The sequence below is a fragment of the Microtus oregoni genome, unplaced genomic scaffold, assembly GCF_018167655.1.
Source record: "Microtus oregoni isolate MIOR12 unplaced genomic scaffold, Mior012 000062F_ref0000492, whole genome shotgun sequence".
Lineage (NCBI taxonomy): Eukaryota > Metazoa > Chordata > Mammalia > Rodentia > Cricetidae > Microtus > Microtus oregoni.
In genome coordinates, this window is record NW_024543872.1 from 6,450 (window position 1) to 30,691 (window position 24,242).

Below are 24,242 nucleotides of genomic sequence, written 5' to 3' on the forward strand. Positions count from 1 at the left end.
ATCTCTGATTTCCTAGATCCCAGAGTGGAGTTTTCCGATGCTGTGGAGACCACACTCCAAGAGCACTGCTGGCAGGAATCTAGAAAATGTTCCTTGTTTATCAGTGGACCCCAGGATTAAGTGTGGAAATAGTTGCCAAAGATTTGTAAGCAAAGCAATGCCCAGGGGCTCCATAGCCCGGGCCGGGTGAGTCACATCAAGTGGAATCATGCATATTGGGAAGACGACTGAACTTCTTTCTGTCCCATGATACAGTCGTTATTGGGGCGGGGGGAGTGTCGTTCAGACCTGGTTCTCAAATGACTGGGGAGGAGGTAGGGTGGCATCTAAAGAGAGCTACAGCCAGTTCCCCACCTGTATTTAATTACCGGTCCTAGGCGCTGAGACTGTGTGGGCGGAGACCTCGCATTCAGACGCCTCAGGAGTCTAACTCCAGGGAGGGCGAACCCGGAGTGAGGCTCACTAAGGCGCCAAGATCAACTGACCTCTAGCTATGAAGAATTTAGGTGCCTGTCGCGGCAGAGCCCAAGGATCTGAGCCAGCGAGGATGCTGCGACTAGACGCGACTTCCGCCTCTGGCGATAGGCAGTGGGGGGCGCACCAAGACAGCAGTTCGAGAGCCCTGCTTTGTCACCGCGGCAGCGAGGGGCGGAGAGCGCAGGATGGGACTGCGAAGACTGGATGGGACACCCGACTGTCTCTCAGCAAAAAGGGACACTCGGGCGATTGTGAGGCTGCACCTGGTGCCGCTGTGGTGTTGAACCGAAGGGACGTGGACACCATAGCGAGCCAGCTTGTGTGCATACTCTTCTCCTGGCCCTCAGCGCTTGTTTTCTGGGCTGACATCACTTCTATGCCTCTCTAACTGGTGCGAGCTGTGTCCCACCCTTGGTGGCCCTCGGAAACACAGTCCCTCCACGTCGCGGCTCCCTGCGGGTCATCTTGCAGTTTACCTATTCTTTCTGTAGTGTCGGATCCTCTGAGTCTAACCCTAACAGCCGCAGCCTCCCTGCCAATTAGGGAAGGGTGGCCCTTGTCCAGATATTTCAATACTCAAAGCATCTTGATTGTCTGGGTGTTAGGGGATGCAATGTGGTCACGGGTTCTGGGGACGCAGGGCCAATGTCCGAACGAAAAAGCTTGCTTTTGGAAGCTCCTCGATATGAGTTTAAAAAAAAAAAAAATCGTTCGCTTTCCGCTCCTAGCTGTGTGTCCCTGAGCAAATTTTCTAATCTTTCCGAGATCCCGTTTCCTCTCTTCAGTAGCTGCACGGACTCATCTGGGGTGGGAGGGGACTTTATGAAAGTCAGCCTCCGGAAGTCTCAAAATCAAACAGAAGACCCTAGAGAAGTCCGGCTTCACAGACTAGTTGGACTAGCTGGCCTGGGCAGAGTAAGAGACGCAGGGTCAGTTTTCCCATCATGCACCCAGAAATTTCTGGTGTTGGATGCCTGACTGCGTGCATCTCCTGTAGGGGACAAATGGCAAGGAGAGTGGAAAGGGTGTCAACATCCTTCCAAGCTGGGAATCCAGAGAAGACAGGGAGACCAGCACACATTAGATGCTTCAGGGTCAATAGGGGCATTTAGATTCCTGCATTCGAAGGTCGTCCTGGTGCCACGTGGTCTGTCTCCCTTTTATATACTATCAGTGGATGCGGTGTACATTGTGGAAGGCACTTGAAAAGGAAATTAGGCACATGGAAAAGGCTGGTCTTTGGGTGAAGTGATGAAAAGCAGAGCAAGCCCTGGGCATTCATGGTGCACGTGCATGAAGTCCCAGGGGCAGAGGCAGGAGACTCACCCCACTTGAGGACAGCCCCAATACTGCAGAATTTCAGGTCCTATCAGTCTAGGCTACCAGCCAGGCTCTCATGTCACCCGCTGACCCCCCCCTCCCCCCGTAAAGTGCAAAGCCTCTTGGTAGCAAAGTGACTGTGATTAGTTCAGGCAAAACCCCAGGTTCTAGCTGCATAATCACAAAATAAAAACCAAACCAACAAAAGCAGAGACACCCCTCCCTGGGCTGGGAAAGGAAGTCCTGAAGTAACAGAGTGATGTGGTAACAGCCAGGCAGTCCCAGGCACTCTTGTCTCTATCTCTATAGCCAGTCAGCCAGAGTCAAGTCCCACCTTTTAGGAAAGCTTCAGTCAGACCATCTCTCCTTGGTACAGAGCCAGAGCCTAGAAGTTTTCAGTGTAGGATGTGTACAGACCAGTCCTGGCATAAGCAGGCCTGGCCAGACACTTAGGTTTTGTCCCTTGGGCCAAGCAATCAGGAGGACAGTTTGAGGGTGGAAGCTGCCATATAAAGAAAAGACCCAGATACATATTTATCTCCCTAAAAATGGATTAGGTCGTTCTGTTTGGAGTATGGTAGCTCCAAGTATCTTATGGGAGGGGAGAGAAATCCCAGAAACCAAAGACTAATTTCAGGACCTCTGTGAATTCTCTAGGAAAAAATGTTGCCAGATATCTATGGTACTATAATTCCCAAGGAGTTAAATGTGTTGTAGTAGTTGGCTGGGCATGGTGACGACACAGGCCTGTAAATCCCAGCACCCGGGCAGGCCGATGCCTGTCATTTGGAGCTAGGCTAGTGAGTTTCAGGTTGCCCTGTGTGACTGGTCTTGTGGCCCGGGGAGAAGCTCTCAGAGTTGATTGCAATGGTCTGAGGGGATGCCTTAATATGTCCCAAATCAGTGGTTATAGTGACACTTGGGTATTTCTGAGCTGGATCCTGAAGGTCAGAGTTTCTACCTTCAGGCCCTGAAGACCTGTTTGGCCACAGTGGTTATTTTCTCCTACAGACTCCTGCACAAGTCTTCACCCAGCTGCCGTTCCCTACCCTGTAAAGGGAGTGTGTGTCTCCAAATGGTTTACAGCTATTTCTTTTTCCTTTACTCCCCTGCAGGTTGGAGGGGAGTAACCAGAGTTTCATTGTTCTACCCCCTTTCTGAGTTCATCAAGGAATGAGGCAGGAGAGAAAAGACCCTGGGGAAAACCATACGCTGACTTTTTAGGAGGAAAGCCTCGAAGCCAGTACCTGGCACTGTATGGAAAGCAGGGTCTCCAGCATGCCAGCAAGCATTCTACCGCACAGATAACACCGCAGCCTCAGAACCTGGTTTGAGCGTGGACTTCAAGGCAGAGGGAGGAGAGTAGCATGCTCTTACCAGTGCATATACTGCCTTCCTGTTTAGGCTTCTGGGCTGCAAGCCAGGGATAATTCATTCTGTGCCGTCCACCCCAAGCCTGCTGAGGCTGGAAAACATAAACCCACAGAAAACAGAACAGTGGCTGATCTTACCATGGGACTCTTTGTCCTCCTGGGAAGAAATGTATGATGTGGAGGGGTGGCATCAGTGTGACTCTGGACCCTTTTCTCCAAGGAGGAGCTCTGGAGGCTGGGAAGGACATGCTGAGGACCCAGACCTGGCTAGATTCTAGAAAGACTGTAGGGGCCAGGTGGTGGTGGTGTACCCCTTTAATCCCAGCACTCAGGAGGCAGACACAGAGGCAGGTGGATCTCTGTAAGTTTGAGGCCAGCCTGGTCTACAAAGTGAGTTCCAGGATACATACAGAGAGAAATCCTGTCTCCAAAACCAAAAAAAAAAAAAAAAAAAAAAAAAAAGGTTGTGGAATATTACCTCAACAGGGTGAAAAGAAGTCATTGCTGAGGGATTCCTCAAGACAGGCAGAAAGACAAGAAGACCTTATGAGGAGCCTAGGCCTGACAGTCTTCAAGCCCTGGCTAACGCTAATTGTTAGGTCACCCTGCATCTGAGGGAGAAAAGACACTGCAGCCCACCAGAGACCCTTGATGAACTCTTCTGTAGATGAAGAGACATGGATGTCAACAGCTTTGTGATAACAGCAGCTCTCACCAGGCTGGGGTGGTGCACATCTCTAATCCCAGCAAGCACTCAGGAGGCAAAGGCAAGTGGATCTCTGCGGGTTCGAGGTTAGCCTGGTCTACAGACTGAGTTCCAGAACAACTAGGGCTACACAGAGAAACCCAGTCTTGATCCCCCCCCACACACACACAAAGAGCAAGTTTCAGAAGAGTAATGATCTAAGAGACCATGCCCCTTCTGTTAGAGCAAGCCTTGGTCTTTGTATGCAAGTGGAGAGAACAAACTGCACCGGCCCCATCCAGGCCTTGTCCCAAGGGAGGGGGTTTGCATCATCTTAGGAAGGGCCTCAGGTGTCAATCCTTTCTGTTGGCTCTGCTCTAGACTGCTGTGGGTACTCATAGTGACTGGGGATATGGGCCTCTAGTCAGATGGCAGAACAGAAACAGGAAGCCACTAGACTCTGGTTTTCGGGAGATGAGGAGGGCAAGGAACAGAGAAAGAAAAGGCAGAACTGGATGCCTTTGGGGGTTCTTAAAAGCATCAGGCATTGGGGGGCAGGAAGCACCCAGTTCCTTGTCACTGATACCTGTGTCCTGATACATCAGGAGGCCCAGAGGCAGAGAGCACTTGTTCAAACCGGACTTCAGAAGCCTCCAGGTCAACCTTCTGAAGCGGAAACGGTTCTGCACTGCCCACTGCGGCTGTCCTTGGCAGACCTCTCCTCACTCCACCCCCACCCCCAGCCTATGCCCAGGGAAGAAGAGGGGTAGGTAATCCGTTCAGTTTTGATTTCTGGGCTCCTGTAGTCTGACTTCCAGTGAATCTTGTTCTCCCAGCAAGAGGTGGGGGTAATGTCCCCCCCCAAGGGGCACCACTCAGTGACTCTGAACTCCAAAAGAGGCCTGGACAGCTGATAGACACTCCCACTGCCGGCCCTTCTAGCTGCAGAGATCAAGCCTCACAGAAACTTCCAGGGAATAGCCCCAACACAGCTTGGAAGGTCACAGAGGACCAGAAGACAGTATCTACGACAGCTGGGAGACTCTTACTAGTTAAAAAGGATGCTCTCTTTGTTCTTACGTTTGACCAAAGAAAAGTTAATTTTTTTCTTTTTCTCTGATAACGACGCCCCCACCCACCCACCGGCAGGAAGCAGCGGCTCTAGCTCCAGCACCAGGTCTCCGGACTTTCACCCTTTGCCTTTCACCGGGCGCAAGCTCCGCGATCCATGCTTCGAAGGTGCTGGGGATGACTCAGGACCGCTGTCCACCGCGCCTGGTGGGCCTCGGATCACTCAGGCAGCCCCTACAACAGCCGCCTCCTCTCTCCGGAGCTGGGTTTTCATGCGAAGAAGCGAAGCGAAGCTGTTTCCCAGGGTCCGCGCGACTAGTAGCAGATACAGTGCTTCAGATCCCATTTAAAACCACCGGCGCGACTTATCTCCCGTCGGCGCTCCAGGATTCCCAGCCACCCTCTACCACTCCTAGCCAAGGCGGAAGCCGAGCCTGCAGCTTTTGAAGTTGAGAGAATTTCAATCGGCGGCAAGAAGCTGGCGGCACCCGAGCCTGTCGCCCCAGCAGGGGGGAAAGGACGGCAAATCGACAGGGCGGCAGGGGAGAGGGATGCTCCGGGACCAGACTCATTGTAGACTGTTGTTGCCCCCTCTTCGTTTTCGAAGGGTTATTCTGCTTCACGCACTATCAGAATTTTCCTGCCTTCTTCCTCTGTGCACTAAACAACCTTCATAATACAACGACAGTGACGATTAAATTTAGCACACTTGCCACGCAGGGGAAAACAAAGACAAAAAAATCTAAGACAAAACAAACCCGAAAACGTGCCCTACTCCAACACCCTCTTTTCAACTGTCGTTGGAAAAAAAAATATCACCTCTCTTCATTTGACGTCGGCCAACTGCTTATTTTAGAAGTGACATTTAGTTGGATATCTTTTTCCTGTAAGCACTGGGGCGGGACGGGAGGGGGGAGGGACGATAATCAGTAGGGACCTAAAATCTAAACAAACGGAGGCTGCTTTTAAAAAGGTGGCCTGACGTCTGGAGAGGAATGGAGGTGGGGGTGGGCCGAGGAGGGTTGTCCGTGAAGCCCAGATCAGGAGCTTAGAGGAGGCTGCCGCCCCCCTCCTGGGGATGTAAGGAGAAGCCCTGCTCCATAAGACTGACCCAGGAAGGAGACTAAGTGGCACCCCTTGATCTCACAACCCTGCTCTGCTTTCATCTCCAGGGAAAATACTGAGTAAAAAAGGATCAAACATCGAACATTCCCATTGAATGCAAAGCTGGGGGCGGGGCAGGGAAGCCCAGTGTCACTCTAGGGACCAACCTCCCTAGGAGGGGGAGGGCAGTGAGGAGGCTGTGAGAAGGTGGTTTGTTCGTGGGGGGTGGGCAGGGAGAGTGGGTGTCACACAGAGGCAGCTCTTGAAGATTTTGGTGCAGCAGCAGCAGCTGCTGCTACATAGTCCTGAGACAGACCCAGACAGTAGAGAGAGCAAGCAAGGTGCTGGGCACACAGGCTCTGGCTGCAGTGAGGAAGGCGGGACAAGCATGAAGGACCCACTATCACCCCTCACCTCTCCACCCCCCACATAACTACTCTTGACCCCTGAAATATTTCTCTAGATTTCTGGGCTAACAGTGCTCAGTAGATGGTGGCTTGGGGACTCATAGGGAGTGGAAATACCTACTGGACACTATCCTCCATGGTCCTCTGCCCTCGTCCTACAGGCAAGGTTAACAAATATTTGTGGCATCATAACAGGAGAGCAGGAGTGTGTAAGGGGGGACTAACCGTCCACCCCCAGCCCCAACCTCTTGCTTCTTCCATCGTTCCCTAAACCCAAATGAGAAAGATTGAGGAAAGGAAAGGTGGTGAGAAAATGAGAACAAGGGAAGAGAGAGAGCTGAGAGAGAGAAGTTGTAGAAACTTTCCTAGAAGCCCTGGCTTTGCCTAGAGGCAGAGAGGAGGAGCTTTTTTTCAGCTAGGTGGGCAGGCCGCTGCTCACTGGGGGAAACTGCCGAGGGGGAGCCAGAGAGAGGGGAGCTAAACCTAGAAGATGAAAAAGACCCATCCCACCTGCCAGCCTTCCAAGGAGAGTCTATTCCCTCTCCAAAACAGCAAGTCCCAGAATTCCACAGCCCAGTCGCTGATCACCTGGTTTTTCAGGACATTTCAACGACTTTCTCTTCCATCCTCAAGTTTTGAATATAGAAAATCTCTTCTGGGCAGAGCCCTAGAGAGGACCCTACAAGTTCAAACCCTGCTGATGCCACTTGTCACACTCTCCACTCTATCCACAGCTGCCCTAAAACCTCCAGTAAAGGCCAGCACCCTCTCCTACCTGATGTCCTTCAGTGCCACCAGAGTAGGGCCCCTGGTTGCCCACGCCTCTTCCTTAAGAACAAGCCATTTGTTGCGGAATTCGTTGCCTCTGAACAAATATTTTAAACACACGGTAGAAAAAGAAAGACCACTCAGACCCCTTCCCCATCCGACATACCTGAAATAGCCTGAAGACTGCAGGAACCAAAAGATGTTTTCTTCTGTGAATAGCCAACGCCAAGTCAAGTCAGGCCGTATAGCTAGGGAGAGATAATTAACAACAAAAACAACGAATCATCGAACACTTCGAAATTAAGGCAGATTATCTGGGGGGGGGGGAATTTTCTTCTTCTTAAATCCTGGAATACCGAGTCAGCACCCAAGGCCAGTTTTTTAAGAGGGGGAAAAAAGATTATCTCTTGGTTCTTGGGGAAGAAAAATAAACTTTGGTTCTTAGAAAAGAGACAGGTGGGGTTGGGGAGACGAGGGAGGAAAGGGTACCGCAAACTCTCCAGACAATCTGAGGGGGGGTTACATTTTTCAGTAGCTTGTAAAATTTTTTTTTGAAGCCGCTTGAAGGACAGGCGGTTGCATTAATGCTCAGAGAACCCGGGTTTGTAAGCAGCGTCTAAAAAGCAGCTACGAATGTTTCCATTAGTATTAGATCGAAACACCAAGTTAAGAAAATAGAAGTCAAAACAACAATAAAATTTCAAAAGCGTTCTCAATTACCGAGTCCCGCTGCCCCTGTGGAACTCGCTGCGTGCCTTAAGCGCTCCCTTTTCTGTCTGCGGAATTCCATTTGCATCCTCTCTGCCTGGGTGTCTCCCTTTCTCAGTGTGTGTGTCTCTCTGTTTTCACACTCTCCTCCCCATTCGAGCGAGGCCCACACCTGGCGCATCACTGCCGAGCCATTAGCTGCGGGTCTCCTTTCATCTTCGCTGTGGCAGACGTTTCTATTTATCCACTTGCGTTCGCCGAGTGGCGTCACCAGCGGTACTGTAATGACGATTGCAGCAGGAGGATGACAGCTTAGAAAGAAGAGGGCAATGGGGCTTCCTCCCAGAGGCGGTGCGGCACAGAGGAGCGCTCGCATCACAAGGTGACCCTAGCTCCCCACTGCCACCTCCGCGGTCGCCAAAGACACCGCGCTGGGGCTACTTGGCGCCCGCCTAGTCTCCTGGCCTCCTTAACTCCTTTTCTCAGCCAAGATCCCAGGGAGCCTGGGGTTAGGAGCTTACTTGGGGGCCATCCCCCTCCCCCCTCCGGAGAGCCCGGGGATGGAGAGCCGAAAGGACATGGTTTTGTTTCTGGATGGGGGTCAGCTTGGCACTCTGGTTGGTAAAAGGGTCTCTAATTTGTCCGAAGCCGTGAGCAGCCCACTGCCTGAACCGCCAGAGAAGATGGTGCCCCACGGTTGCCTGAGCCCGCGAGCCGGCCCTCCGTCTGCCCGGGAGCGTGGCGGGGGAGGCCCGGAGGAGGAACCGGTCGATGGACTAGCAGGCGGTGCTGCAGGGCTGGCCGCCGAGCCACGGTCTGCCGGAGCCGCCGTGCTTGGCCCAGGACCCCCAGTCTCCTCCGCGGACAGCCTTTCTGGCCAAGGGCAACCCAGTAGCTCAGACACCGAATCGGATTTCTATGAAGAAATCGAGGTGAGCTGCACCCCGGACTGCGCCAACGGGAACGCCGAGTACCAGCACAGCAAAGGTAGCCACCTTGCCCCTCCGCTCCCCGGTCCACGCACTGCGCCCACACTTTACTTCATCTCAGGGCAGGTGGAAGATACTCCTTTCCCTTGGGGCAGGATGGCTGGGGGGGGGGGAAACGACACCTGAACAACTCTTATGCTTTCTGCACCTTGGTGTGTCTCTTGTGTTATCGTATTGGTGGGACTCAGAGTAACAGCTCTCAGGAATATTAGGGTGGTTGACACAAGTCTTGGGCTTGAGGGATCCAAAATGCAACCCAACCCCCCCCCCCCCTAGCTTTTTGTAGGAATGATTTTGCTGAGCAGGGAAGACACCTTGCATCGGGTAAGGCAAGATCAAACGCTAGTCTGGGCGGTTTGTGACTGGAGGGGTGCAAGGCGCATGGAGGCGCGGAAGCCAAGAGTATATAAAGGACCGTAAAATCGTGGCGGACTCTGGTCTCCAGAGGGTTGCAGCCCTCCGACCAGTTTGCACGTCGGTCAGAGGTCCAAATTACCTTGTCACTTCCCGGGCTGGCGGCGCCAGGTCGGAAATGGTCCCAATGGTCTAATTGCCTTTGGTCTCCGGTTGCATTTGAAAAGGCGGGGATTGGGCCCTCCCCTCCCCCTTTCCCTCAGCCTCACTTCTCCACCCAAAGGAAAAGCAGCTGCAGGGGGCTAGAGCCCCACCCTTCTCTGGGGTGGGTCTAAGGGGTTGATACTTTAACTACAAAAACCTTCTCACCAGGAGCTAATGGGAGTGGGGGTGGATAGCTCAGAAGGGAGCCTCTCTCTACACCAACTGTATCTACTAGGAATGAAAAGCTGGGAACAGGAGCCCATCAGCAGACACACCTCCACAAAGCCCTGGGAATGGGTGGGAAAGGCTTGCACCTACTTTTAGGCCAACACGGCCTTGTTGACTACCTACTTTCTTCTCCGACCATCACGTCGCCAGCGTAACCTAGGTTCTCTACTGTACCCTGTCCTCACAAGCTGCACTCAAATCTATCCTTCCTGCAATGTATGCAACCTAACACATTCTCACACCTGTGCAGGAATTCTGGCACACACCCAAGAGCGCTCACTGCATGCCCAACAATCCACAATCTACTAACCAACCTCAAGAGTTCATAGTGTTCCAGCACCATCCTTGGCCATCCCTGCCAACCGGAGCAGAGAGCTCAGGGATTTTGCCCTTTGCTGTACCCAGGGGCAAGAGAAGGGGAAAGGAGATTGGAAGCGGTTAGACCCAGCAAGCCTCAGGTCCAGGTCTTCCAAACAGCCACTTTAAAGTTGCCCCAAACCCTCTATTCCAATCATTCAAGACCTTCTGCCAAGTCCCCCCCCCCATCAGTGACTTGAGGTAGCTGAAGGGTTCTCCAAATGGCTCTCCTTCAGCCTGAAGTCAGTATTGTTTGTGTTTGTGTTGTGTCTCTGTGTATGCACCTGTGTGCTCTGGGCTCCTGTGCAGGGTCGGGCTCTGATGCACTTGGCGGCAGTCCTAACAGTGGCAGCGAGGTCCCCAAAAGCAGCAGTGGCAGCGGCAGTAGCGGCTCACAAGGCACCCTGGCCTGCAGCGCCAGTGACCAGATGCGCCGATACCGCACTGCCTTCACCCGGGAGCAGATTGCACGGCTGGAGAAAGAGTTCTACAGGGAGAACTATGTATCAAGGCCGAGGAGATGCGAGTTGGCAGCAGCCCTAAACCTTCCTGAAACTACCATCAAGGTATGCTGGTCTAGGACGCTCGAGGCGGGCATAAAACAGGGTTAGTAGGAAGGAAATGGCAATCACTTATCTCCTGAATTGCAGTCGGGGAGTCTAGGCCTGGATTTTTCCAATCCGGGCCGTGCAGAATTGCCCTTTGACAGTCCCTAGGCAGCCTCTGCAGCCACGAGGTGACTCTGTCCTTTTCCTAGGCAAATAGTCTACCCAGGCAGGTGACTTAGAGGAAGTGTCTCAAAGGATAGGGAGGAAATGGGACATAAATCTGGGGGAAATGCCTTTTACCTTCACAGACCAATCAAGGCAGATCCTGCGATTTGCACCTTCACTCGCAGTGGGGAAGGCGAGCAGGTCCCTAATTCTCCTTCCTACGGTTTCAATCTGGAATGGCTGTGGGTGACCTGCTCTTGTTCAGGCGCAGTTGGCTTTGGCTCTTCCCCGCCCTATGGGTATTGCTTCCCAGTGCTCATCCCGAGTTGAGTCTGGGTCTCTTGCAGTCATCCAATACCCCCCTCTTGTCTCCCCAGGTGTGGTTTCAGAACCGACGCATGAAGGACAAGCGTCAGCGGCTGGCCATGACGTGGCCGCACCCGGCCGACCCCGCCTTCTACACGTACATGATGAGCCACGCGGCGGCCGCGGGCGGCCTGCCCTATCCCTTCCCGTCGCACCTGCCCCTGCCCTACTACTCGCCCGTGGGTTTGGGTGCAGCGTCCGCGGCCTCGGCTGCCGCTTCGCCCTTCAGCAGCCCGCTGCGTCCGCTTGACACGTTCCGCGTGCTGTCGCAGCCCTACCCGCGACCCGAACTGCTGTGCGCCTTCCGCCACCCACCGCTCTACCCCGGCCCGGCGCACGGACTGGGCGCCTCGGCCGGCGGCCCCTGCTCCTGCCTTGCCTGCCACAGCAGCCCGGCCAATGGGCTGGCACCTCGGGCCACTGCAGCCTCGGACTTCACTTGTGCCTCCACCTCCCGCTCGGACTCCTTCCTCACATTCGCCCCCTCCGTGCTCAGCAAGGCCTCCTCCGTGTCATTGGACCAGAGAGAGGAGGTGCCCCTCACAAGATAAGGGGTCGCCCTCGGGCTGCTGGCTGCAGGACGCCATGGGGGTGGGGTGGGGGCCCTTCGGGACTCCTCCACCGTCCCACCTGCCAACCCTCTTCCCAAATGCAGAGGGGAGAAAGGAGAGGGCACCACAAAGAACTCAGTCTAGAGGATCCAGGAGGCCCGGAAGTGGCAGTGGCCATCTACTTGGGAGCAGGAATGGGGTGGGAAAGCAGAGGTTGTGGGAGCTTCCTCTGGGGAGGCCGGTCTTTGCCATTCTCCACCAAAACCACAGCGCTATCAGAGGTGGAGGCCTTGGTTCAACAGCCAAACAAAATTCAGCAGCAACAACCCACCCCCACGCCCCTCATACCCTGTACCTGGGCCCCCACTCTCCTGTCAAGGGCAAGCATTGAAAAGGGAAATCGCGGTCTCTTGGAACAAAATGCTGTGTATGCAGAGCAGGTAGAGATTAATCTTCAGGAGCTTTTCCAAAGCGTGGCAGGGGGCTTGTTGATGGCAACATACCAGCCATTTAGGGAAGAGATGATTTACTGCTTGGGAGAATTTTGCCCCTTGGCAAGGAACCTGGGGCTGATTCACCTTCTTGGAGCCCAGCATCTTTCTGATCTAGCCTCTGCCAGCCCCTGACCTCTTTCCATATTCCTGCCTTTGTGACTCTCTCAACTTGCCACTCCAGCCTTCTCCCTTTCTGTTTCAGGTTGCAGGGAAACTACAGGGGCTCCAGGGTCCCTAGGAGACCAACCTCTTCTCCCTTAACCCAGCACACACCCCGATTAGCAAGTCATGTGTGAGGAGGGTTGAATGTTGAATGTATGTATAATAATGATCGGCACTCTGCTGGGCCACCAAGCCCAGAGCTGAGCTGTTCTAACAAGGCACCCTGGGAAGATCTTAGGGAACGGAGACTTACATCCTCTCATTGTCTCCCCACATTGCACATTGCGACAAGGCCTTGGCTTTCACCTGCCCCTAGAAACCTTCAGCACTCTGGAGGACCCTGTCTCTACCCTTCACTGGGTTTATTAGGGAGCCAGCCGCGGACTCCTGTACTCATCCTTTAGCCAGCGTTTGAGGAAAAGGACAACTTTAATCACCCAATGCAAGCTTCATCCCACTGGGAGGGAGTGGTTCTTCCTGTAGGGCATGAATTTGGTTTGGTCTGGGGTTTTCCTTTGCAGCCCAAAGAATTTGCTGTTATGATTTGTTAACCATATTGCAATAAAAGCTGAACACGATTCTTACTTTAGCATTTAAACATATTTTTTTTTTTTTTGGAATCAGGGAGCATGTTTACTATTTTTGAATTTCCAATTTAGCTACCATGGACATGGATAGAAAAAGATGGGCTCACAAAAGGGGTCTCCTAAGTCCCTGTTGGACTTTAGCAGGCTCCACACAGACATTGCTGGAAGATGGAGGGCTGTCTTCCAGCTGCCTTGGGTGTATGTTTGGTTAGTTCTGGGACTATCTGAGACTTGCAATAGATAAATGGGACCTCCCCTAAAGTGTTGAGTCTGCCTAGGGCTCACCCCTCTAATGGATGGGTCCTTCAGTTGCTCCAGTAGGGGAGCCCAGATTTGCTATCTTGAGACCTTCTTCCAGCCCAACCCCAGATGCGATAAGTGGGCACTGACACGTGCCAGACTACTTCAGAGAGCTACACTTGCTGGTACGGTCAAGCCTTCATCCATAGGAGGAAGTCACTGCAGGAGGGTTGGAATAGTCTTGGTGCCATCCATCCACATGCTAGATATCCCACCTGAAGGATGGAATTCTGGGACTTCAGGGTAAGATTCAGGAGGGTCAGGTAGTGCTTGGAAGTCACCCCAAACACCCACTCATTCTAGAATCCCTGCTCCAGAGCCTTCATTATCAAGGCTAAGAAACTTTAGACTGTATAGTAGCAAGGGTTCTCTGCTGGTGTCTCGGCTGGGCGGGTGGGGACACCACGAATGCCCTCTGCCCTCTTGTATGTAGTGGCCCCTATATGGAGCCTTCCACCCAACAACTGTATCCCACCCCGGGTCCTCAAAGTTCCTTCCAAAGCCAGAAGTTCCCCAGTGCCAAATCCCAGCAAATTTTGCAGTTGCTCGGCATTGGGCAGAGATTGCTTGCGACAGGTAAATGGGCTGCGGGTTGCCTTAATGCCAGGCGTATTTTCAGTTAATAGGGAGGGAAAATGAGGTGTCTGCAGCGATATTGGAAAGTACAAGATCGATGATCCGGCCTCGTGTCCAATCAGCAGCCTTTAATTGACTGTATTTTCTGGGTAATTGAGCCTCTCTTCCTCCAAATTGAAGTGGAAGATATAACAATACATCTTGCCAGGAGGAATTACTCATTACTTCATAATGAAATTTCCCTTTTGCCAGGGTTTGTGGTTTGACAGTAGGCACCACTTCTCACTCTGTGGCCCCCCACTCCTCAAAGAGCTTAGCTGCCTGCACCAGGCCATGCCATCTGGCTTGCCGTGCCCCACTTTGTCTGGGAGAGTGGCGTTGACTATGAAGACACTGTCCATCTCTGGCTTCAATTTCTGTCTGTATAAGAGGCAGAACAGACCAGGCAAGGAGCCTAATGTGGGACTGTTTTTTTTTTTTTTTTTTTTTTTTTTTTTTTTTTAAGTTCTGAGTATCTTGTCTTAGTTGAACCCTAGTGTGGTCCCATTTTGCCTGAGCCTCTGAGCTGTGTGCATCAAACAGGGGCTAGGGTGCACCCGTGAGCTTTAGCTTCTGGATCCTTCCCCACGCATCCCCACCCTCATCAGCATCCCACCTCCACCCACATCCCACCTCCACCCACCTCCAGGCTTTGGAGCTCTGAGTCCAAGATCATTCTCAACAAAGTTTAGCATTTCACTTCCAACTCATTTCCCCCTGCAGCTTCTGAGTTCTGGCAGGACCTGCAGATCTGAAGACAAGGTCCAATGCTCAGCTTGGGTTTGCCTAGACCCGCAAGACTAACCACCACCCTGCAACCCAAGTGTGCGTGCGCAAGGCCCGTGCCCGTCGCTGGCTTGTTAGTGTGTGATTGATTGCCTTATTAAAGCGTGTTCTTGTAAGTGTGACCAAACTGATTGCATTGCATATGTTTGGGATAATGCTCATTTTAAACAACAGGATAAAGCGGATGAGCTCTGCATAGCCTCGAAGACGAAATGATTCCGGCCAGCACTTCCCGAACTCTGGCATTAAATTACTCAGTTACATAGCGAATTGCTTAGCTTTCCCATTGTTACCACTATTTTTTTGGTGATGGGGGGGGGGCGGGCAGGGGCTTTACAGTTTGATCACGTGGTCTGTCCTACTGATGGCTTTTCTAGTCACCATAACAGATCCACCTTCCTAGATTCCAAACCTATAAGGAACCACTCGACGACGTGGAACCCTCCACACCTCAGGCAGCCAGAAAAAGAGGCTCATCATGCACCCTGTCACCCAAAGGACACGGCCCCGGCCCCCGAATGGAAGCCTTGGGACCCCACAGTATGCCTCCTCCATCCTAAATGCTTTTATGGAAGTTTAAAAGATCCCTTTGTTCTCCAGGCTTCTCCTGCTCGGTTGCTTCTATTATTCTCCAACCGAGGAAACACCCGTTGCCATATGTCCTCCCGAGAGCACGGGTGTCACAGTGGACAGTGGTGGAAGATGTCCAGACGGATGGCGTGGTCCACGTGGGACGAGCTTCCTGGACTAAGCATCTTCCCCCTGCACAGTGAGGGATGGAAAAGAAAAAGAGTGTAGCAAGGTGTGTGTGTGTGTGTGTGTGTGTGCGCGCGCGCGCGCGCGCGCCCTAATCATCTCCACTCCCTGCTATTAGTTGCAGCAGCATTTTCTTTCTGTGCGCCCAGCTCCCGACAAAGAAATCCTCAGCTTGTCTCCACTCACACCAGAAAAACTTGCATTAGAGCCAAACTGCTGGAAGATTGAACTTCTTAAGGAACACCTTTGGGGGATGCTGGAATTCTGATTTATTCAAGATGATGACGGTCATCAGGACAAGTCGGAAACAATGCCACCCTTCAGGGTGTCATTTGTAAGTGCGGTTGCACAGATTCATTCGCAGTCCCCAGCTAAAGCCAGTCTGCGGGAGAGAATAGATGGTATCGGCAGACTTCTTCCCCTGCTCCCCTCCTCCCAGGCTCTGCGGGGACAGGAACATTGGAGTGCAGTAGAGAGAACACCAAGGCCAAACTCACTCTTTACTCAGTGTATGGGACCCTGGCAATGTTGACCCGAGTGGGGAAAAACAAAAACAAAACACAACCCCAAATCCTAACTATAAAACCCATCACGTTATCTACAAAACCAACAGAAACACAAAGTCGTTTCCAAAATTGCCTTCTCAGCACAGAAGTCTGTGATAGTCTGAGCAGGAGGGAGAAAGATTGCCACTTAAAAATAACATGAAAGCATTAAGTAATTATTTAAAACAAGGCTGTTTAGAAAAATATTTGTATTTATTGCAGCTGCTCAATTGGCCTCGTTAAAGTCGGCAAGCATTTAAATTGTGTTACAATCTCATTTAAATCCTGCTCCGTTCCAGCAGGCTGAAGAGCTTGAATAGACCAATCACTTCATAATGATGATGAACGAGAAATTAATTCAGATACAAGCAAGACAATTTAGGCCTTCATCTGTTTAAATAGCCTTCCGATATTATTCGCGATCGCGGGTCACAGATTGAATCAATTGTCCAATCTTGTGAAAGTCATATCCTTACATCTTCATCGAGATTATTTATAGCGCAGTGAGGGCTGCTGAAAGGTATACGCCGTTAACAGGGACAATTACTTAAAGGGAAACGTTTATAAAATGGAAAACAAATGCCAGGGTTGGTAACAAATGGAATCAAACGCAGCCATTCCAATCTGGCAGCCGGAGAGAAGGGAGCGGCCACAGCCGCTCAGGAAGAGAGGCAGATTCTGACCTCTCCCGGGCCCAGGTGAGGCCGGGAATTGAGGGCGCGTGCGCTGTAGCTGTCGCTGTCGCTGCGCGATCACCTCAGTCTGGCCCTTGCTTGCTTGTTTTAGGCTCTTGCGTTAGTAGTGCAGAAGGCAGTCCGGCCGTTTTCCGGAACCCGCATCTTGAGGAACAGTCCCCCCGCAGGGGTCCCAGTTTGTGCTTAGGTCTCAGTTCCCCTTGTGCCGGACTCCAGCCTTTCTCTGTTCACCTCTACCAGGTGGTCTTGGTGGTGGAGAAGCAGAAGGCGTCCTGTGCACAGAGTGGAGGTTGCTGGTAGTTTTTGATCTCTGCAGGCTCAATCGCCTCTTAATTTAGCATCCTTCTAAACTGAAGGGCTCTTGGTTCCCTAGGCTCCTCCATTTGCTCCCTTCTGTACAGCCCGCTGTCTTCCCACCCGAGAACAACGCCTAGGTCTCCCCACTCTGAAGTGTCTCATCCTGATTTTAAATCTTGAAATAATCTTTTTCCAAGAGGCCAGGCTCATATCGTCTCCTTTCTTTGTCAGGAGGTCCTCTACCAGGACACACGGAGTGTTACGACTTTGAGGGGACAGGTGCCTTCTCAGAACGTCTCGCCCGCCCATCACTCTGGGCGCTGCTTGTTTAGGAAAGACCGGCAAGGCATGAGGCCGGCAGAGAGATGGGTTCTAACCACAAGTCTCATCTCAGCCAGCTAAAAGAGCCTGTCCCGGGGAGAAAGAGAGAGAGAGAGACTTCTAGGCGGCGCTCTTAGGGGGAAGTTATTGGGGTGGCCTCAGAACACAGGAGCAGGGAAGATTGTTCCGTTCTGTTCGCAGAGCCTGGAGGATGAGGGAGAGCAAGTGGATCCTGAGAACACAGGAGGAATCCGTGCTGCCTTCCAGCTCTGGCCTCGGGATGGTTTATTTTTTTATTTTTCATTTTCTTCTTCTTCTGTATTTCTCTATTTGAAACAAAAGCCCAACTAACGGGTTACTGGTGCTCCGGAGGACCTACTCCTGGGAGCGACTTTGATGTATTGCTGTCCAATTAGTGCCTTTAATTGGTGTCCTCAGGGACGGGCAGGCCGAGAGCTGGGACGCAGCCTCCTCTCCTGCACACTGAAAAGGTAAAATTTATAACGCGCTGTGGGAACCCCTTGGGAGGGCAACGAGCAAGGGAGGAAGTGAAGGGAGAGTGGCAACTCTGTCTTGCTGAGGATGCCTCCTCCAACCTCGGGGGGGTACATGGGGAAGGGTCCAGAACACGAGTGTTCTGCTCAGTTTTCTGTGCTGGAGCGTCAGAGCGGCTAAGTCGCCGAGGATTGTGAGTTTCCTTGCAGAAAAGCCAAGGGAGTTTGCATTGTCTGTAGATGCCCAACCCCATGTGGTCTCCCATCTCGTTAATAATGGCTGTTTGTTAACAAGGATGCGGAGGTTAAATAATCCGGGTGGAAGATTAAACACGCCTCATCAAGGCGCTGGGAGCTGAGCCTCGGAGCAGAGACCTGCATCACAGCCAGCTAGCCTGCTGGAGCCTGGAGGAGGGTGGGAATAAAGAGCCACACTAAGGTAGAGGAGAAGGGAAGTTCTGGGGCTCTTGGAATGGCCAACTCCTAGACCTGCTAAGTTGAGAATCCAAATCAGGCTGTTACAGTAGGAGGTGTTTGTCCAATTTGTGGAGGAATCTGCTTGGGGATCAGAAAGCAGCTCCTGGTTCTGAATTCAAGGCTCTCATCTTTCAGTTCCTCCACTTGGAAGTAAGGGGTGTTTGTACACCACGTGACTAGCACTCCTGGGACACAGGAAATGTGGCTCCCGGCTGGGTACTTGCCCCTTAAGAGCTGTTTGAGGAGCATCCCAATATTCTCTCCAGTCTGCTTGTCCTTTTGTATGAAATGGACAGGAGATAGATGCTTCGTGCTGATGATCTTCTTTCCTCCATTTCCCCAGGAGAATTAAAGAGTGGCGCTCCCTTTCCTCTGCACTGTCTCTACTTAACCTCGGAGAGTTCAGTCGAGGAGGATTTTCACTTAGCAAATATTTAGGGCCTACTCTGTGCTAGTCATGGTGGGATGTGTGTGCTTTTAAACTGGAGAGTCGACTAACAATTCCTATTTTCCCCACTATCCCCAAATATGTGTCATAAAAGAAGACAGGGAAAGAAATTTTGAAGGCAAGAATAGAATGGGTGCGTATTTGCATGACAGAGAAGCTGATGAGTGAGGTGTAAAGTAACTGATAAAAAAAAAAGATGTAAAGGACTTGAGACTGCGGGGATGTCACTGAGGACAGACAGTGCACACAGTAGCTCCTTGATCAGGTGTGGGGGGAATTGCAGAAGAGAGGGGGAAGTCCTCTCTGGAGTCCTGGGGAACAAGGGCTCGGAAGTTGCTAAGAAAGGATATGTACATCAAATGTTGCCAGTTTTCTATTTAAATGTTGGTTCAACAGTTGGAATTATACTCGCTACCTGATTTCAAGAGAAATCACTTTTCATTTTTTACCAAGCAGAGAACTCAGCTGCTAGGCTGGTACTCCGAGCTTTCCTCCTCAAAGAAGATGAGTTAGCATCCCATTGAGGTTTCCTCCAGACAGCAGTCAGGATGGTTTCCGAGTCTGTCTACCTTTGGTTGGAAAGGCCAGAGGTGATGGTGCTGGCCCCTGAGACAGACACAGTGGGGGCTGAGTCTCTGCTGGTAGCATCCTCTGTGCTGTGCTTGTCTCGAATCATTTCCCTGACTCTCAACTCTGCTGAGTTGAGCACTGTTTTCATGCTCACTCACCCTGAGACACAGGGAGCTCGGAGCAGGCTTGTTCCTGGCCTGTGTTACACAGTCCATGGACCAGTCTGACTCCAGAACTTGTGCTTACAATCCTGCCACTAAAGCTAACTTCCTGATGTAGCAGGGTGACTGCGGTCGATGACTATGTTTCTCCTAGAGTTGCTAATATCAAATATCAGTTCTAGATAAAGGCAGCCAGTGTGGGGGAACGGGATGGGCTGACACGCATGTGTCTATTTTAACAAAAAATACTTGTGCCTGTTGCTTGGGATCCAACCCGTGACCTCATACATACTAGGTGAGCATTCTGCTCTAGATGTCTATTATTATTAATTATTATTATTATTACTATTACTATTGACTTTTTGAGTCAGGTTCTCACTATATAGCTCAGGCTAGCTTAGAATTCAGTGTATAGACCAGGTTGGCTTCAAACTCAAGGCAATCTGCCTGCTTCTGCCTCCTAAGTGCTGGGATTAAAGACCATCCCACCTAGCAGATGTCTGTTTCCAAATAGCATAACTCTTTCTTCAGTCAGTGCTTTTTAGAAAATATTCTGCAAGCAATGTGGCCCAATACATGAATTCAACGAACATCTTTAGTGTCTTTTATATGGGTGATACCAGATTAAAGTTTGCACAATGTTTTCATTTCACATTCAGTGTTGATATGGATTTGTTGGGGCCTCCTCACTATTAATTTGCACTGTGCTCAAAAATAACTCATAGTGGAGACAGCTGTGGTGAAAAGGCTCCTATGGGGGGGCACACGGTAGCTTTGGCAGTGAGCCTGCCAGAAGAGAACTCGGGAGATACCTCAACTTGTTTGCTGTTTGATTCATAGCCTCCATTTCTTTAGTATCAGAAACTTTATGTTTTACAAAATACAAGTGTATTGACACCTATTGGCAAAAGTATAAATAATTTGAGTCACATAAAAATATATTCTGGCCAGGTGGTGGTGACACACGTCTTTAACCCCAACACTCAGGAGGCAGAGGTAGGCAGATCTCTGTGAGTTCAAGGCCAGCCTACAGAGCAAGTTCCAGGACAGCAAGGGTTACGTAGAGGAAATCCTGTGTCAAACAAACAAACACAAAACCAAACTAAAAAGAATGACAGGAATCATAGTCTGGCCGGACAGTGGTGGTGCACACCTTTAACCCCAGTAGAGGTAGGCAGATCTCTGTGAGTTTAAGGCCAGTCTGGTCTACCAGAGCAAGTTCCAGGACAGCTAGGGCTGTTACACAGAGAAACCCTGTCTCAAAAACAAAAACAAACAAAACAATCATATTCTGGAGTCAGGGTCCCTGGGCTTAAATTTCCACCACTGATCCTTACAAGTTGTGTAACCCTGAAAGTTTTCAAACCCTGAGCTTCAGTTTCCTCATCTGCTCAACTGAGATTAGAAAAACAGGCCTGTGGTTGTTACACATAGAGTAACCCACAGTAGGACAGTTGCCTTCTTTCAGAGTGAGTGTGCAAAGGCTGGGATGCAGAGACAAACAGAAACCCTTTTGTTAAGTAACTGTGGAGGTGACATGCCATCACTTGGGCTAGGGATATCATAGTTATCAGAAGTAGCCACTAGGTCCAACCCAAGTTCAAGGGGCAAGTGCACAAGCACAGGGCATCAGATGTAGGAGGCAGGAGTCTTTGTGTGCTGTTCTAGAGGTGCCTTACGTGGCTCTATATTTATGGAGAGTTAGAACAGCCGTTGACTTGCCACTGACCTCTCCCACTGATTTAATAGAATGGCCAGCTCTTCATGAGGATTCTTCTACCCCACTACAGGCTCCATGTAGCCTATTTTTGAGAAAGAGTCTTTCACTGGCCTGTAGCTTGCCAGTCAGGGTAGGTCAATGTCCCTCCAGGATAGGCTCAGTTCTGCCTCCCCAATGAGTTCTAGGGCTAAGGCCTAGGTACTCCTGCTTGCAAGGCAAACACTTTTCCAAACTGGGTTTCCTCTCTAGTCATCGTCTTTATTATTATTATTATTATTATTATTATTATTATTATTATTATTATCATCATCATCATCATCATTATGTGTACAATGTGTCTGTGTGTGCAGTTAGAGGTGTACCATTGGTACCCACGTGGAAGGTGGAGATCACAGGAAGGTTTTCAGGAGTTGACTGTTTCTATTCTGGTTTCTGGGGATCAAATTTAGGGGTGAGGCTTATATAGCAAGAGATTTTTATCTTTCCAGCCCTGTTTCTTTTTTCTTTTTCTTTCTTTTTTTAAATATTTATTTATTTATTATATATACAATATTCTGTCTGTGTGTATGCCTAAAGGCCAGAACAGGGCACCAGACCTCATTACAGATGGTTGTGAGCCACCATGTGGTTGCTGGGAATTGAACTCAGGACCTTTGGAAGAGCAGGCAATGCTCTTAACCACTGAGTCATCTCTCCAGCCCTTTTTCTTTCTTTTTTTCTTTCTTTTGAGACAGGATCTTACTATGTAGTATAGGCTGGTCTTAAACTCAGGATCTTCTCGCTTCAGCCTGCTGGGATTATAGGTGTGAGTTCCTATATACCAGCTCTGAACTTCCAGGAGGGTGAAGCGGTTTGGATAGAGACAGGGTCTAGGGAGAGAAACTGGGTTTAGTTCCTGGTTGGTGTTTTTTTGGTTGAGCGGGCAGGAACCTTTAATCTCCTAGACTAGTCAAGAGCATCAGTCTTCTCCTGAGGCGAAGGCTACAAACAAGTGATGGACAAAGAGCATCTCCCTGGTCTGCCCTCTTCCCTTTATCATCCATTGACTCTTTGGGCAGAGAATATGATTTAACCGCAAGTCTCACTTTTTCTGGGGTCAGAACTATTATCTGCAGATTCTACCTGTTAGATTTGTCACAGAGCTGGGGCAGACTGCTGCTGCTGCTGCTGTTGTTGCTGGTGGTGGATGAGCTGTGGAAAGTTCCATGCTGCTGCATATTAGAGTCCCCTGCGGGAGACCGTCCACTAGGCCGTGCCCTAAATTAGCTGAATGTGACTCTTACCATCCGCAGCTCTCCAAGAAAATCTCGAGGCAAAGAAACATGCTGTTTACCAAAGTTGGGTGACCTTACATGCCTGATATATTTCACTTGGGCCAAGTTAACATGTCCGGATGTAAGGGATAACTCTATTTCTCGGTGGCCCCGCTGGGAATAGGATGTTCTAGCTGAGCATCTCTGGAGTTGAACTCAGTGGAGGAACCTAGTGAAAGTCTGGGGTGGGAGTGGACAGGATAACCCCGACAGCACACAGAGGACCAACCCTGCTGGCATGCTTTCACCTGCATGTCACCCTACTAAACCACCAGGAAGGAAGTGCAAGAGCTGAGTGACCACTGAAGCTCGGGTTACAGACACTGGGAGATAAGCGAGCTTGGGGAAGAAACCTTTGGAAACCTGAGTGACTTCTGTTATCTAAATGACCAGGACTGGCCAGGTGCCCTTAGGAATTAAGACTGTTTAGGATCAGAGATGGGCTGGCAGGAGTGGGGTTGGGGTGGCGGAAAAATATTCTGGCCGTCTACAGAACATGTCTCCACCCCCAGGGAAGTACTCAGCGCTGCCGGAGTAGACTGGCTTCTGAAACAGCATGATTGTTTTTATTTTTTATTTTTAAGACAGGGTTTCTCTGTAGTTTTTGATACCTGTCCTGGAACTAGCTCTTGTAGACCAGGCTGGCCTCGAACTCACGGAGATCTGCCTGCCTCTGCCTCCTGAGTGCTGGGATTAAAGGCCTGTGCCACCACCGCTCAGCTCGACATGCCCCATTTCTAAGGATCTTTTTTAATGAATTAGAATTACGATTTAGCCTGGTGAGATCTTACTCTTATTTCATCTGTAGCAGGGTTTGAGTAAGGGCTTCCCAGCTGGCTTCACTGTGGTTCCCTCCCTTATCCACTCGTCCACTGATGAACTCTTAGCTTGTTTCCCAGGCTCAATCACTGAGTCATCTCATCAGCTCTCCTAAGCTCATTTTTGATGTTCTTGTTCCTGTTATTTTGCTATAAGACTTCTTTATAAATTTTGGATAATTAACCCTTTATCAGAGAGGTTGACTTCATATACTTTCCCCCATCTACACATTGATTTTTTTTTTTAATTTTGTTGGCTGTTTCCTTTGTTGTGTTTGTGAATATCATTGTGATAAATTTGGGATGCACGTATCCTTAGTGGACGGTGCCTTCCCCTCCTTAGAGTTCAGGGTTTACCCAGAAGAGGGATTGCTAGGCTGGATGAAAGTTCTATTTTCAATTTCATTGGGAAACTTCCTACGGTCTTCTGTAAGGCTGTACCAGTCTATATTCCTGTTAGTGGTACAGCAGGGGCTCCCTTGGTCATTTCTTGTGCCCCTCCCCCTCACTAGGGTTGAACCCAGGGCCTTATACTAGGTGAGCACACTACCACTAAGCTTAGATTCCACCTTGAAATGCTTAGAAATGCCTTTTGAGACATCGTTTTGCTAAGTGTTCCAAGCTGGCCTTGAACTTGCTTGCCTTTAGATTTCAACCTTCCTGCCCCAGTTCTCTAAGTAGCTGGGATTTTCTCTCTCTGTCTCTTTCTTTCTGTCTCTCTCTCTGTGTCTCTCTCTCTGTCTGACTGTCTCTCTCTGTGTGTCTCTCTCTCTGTCTCTCTCTGTCTCTCTCTCTCTCTCTCTTGTCTGCCTTGCATTCACAACCATAGGATGATACAGAACATTGATTGCTTTTGCTCCTGGACATTCTTAGCTGAAACACAGTAGCCACCACACAGAAACCTTTTTGGGTCTCTTATTTATTTTTTTTTTTTAATTTCCCTTTCGCCTGTTTATCCCTCCCATATTTTGATTTGATACTCCCTACTGCTTTTAATTTGTGCTTTGC

The 24,242-nt window shown here is 50.5% G+C and overlaps 1 protein-coding gene across 1 annotated transcript; it reads left to right on the forward strand.

Annotated features, from left to right (window-relative positions):
• The first annotated feature begins 8,473 nt into the window (after window positions 1-8,473).
• Window positions 8,474-11,675, forward strand: Evx1 (even-skipped homeobox 1). Its single transcript, XM_041640075.1, has 3 exons — window positions 8,474-8,900; window positions 10,355-10,611; window positions 11,136-11,675. The coding sequence occupies exons 1-3, from the start codon at window positions 8,474-8,476 to the stop codon at window positions 11,673-11,675; spliced, it is 1,224 nt and encodes a 407-aa protein (XP_041496009.1).
• The last annotated feature ends 12,567 nt before the right edge of the window (window positions 11,676-24,242 follow it).

What these genes read in the sequence shown, in the direction of transcription:
- Evx1 (XM_041640075.1), top strand. Translation starts at nt 8,474, where the DNA reads ATGGAGAGCCGAAAGGACATGGTTTTGTTTCTGGATGGGGGTCAGCTT. An exon ending in CGAGTACCAGCACAGCAAAG is followed by an intron (nt 8,901 to 10,354) that starts GTAGCCACCTTG and finishes GCTCCTGTGCAG; the next exon opens with GGTCGGGCTCTGATGCACTT. An exon ending in TTCCTGAAACTACCATCAAG is followed by an intron (nt 10,612 to 11,135) that starts GTATGCTGGTCT and finishes TTGTCTCCCCAG; the next exon opens with GTGTGGTTTCAGAACCGACG.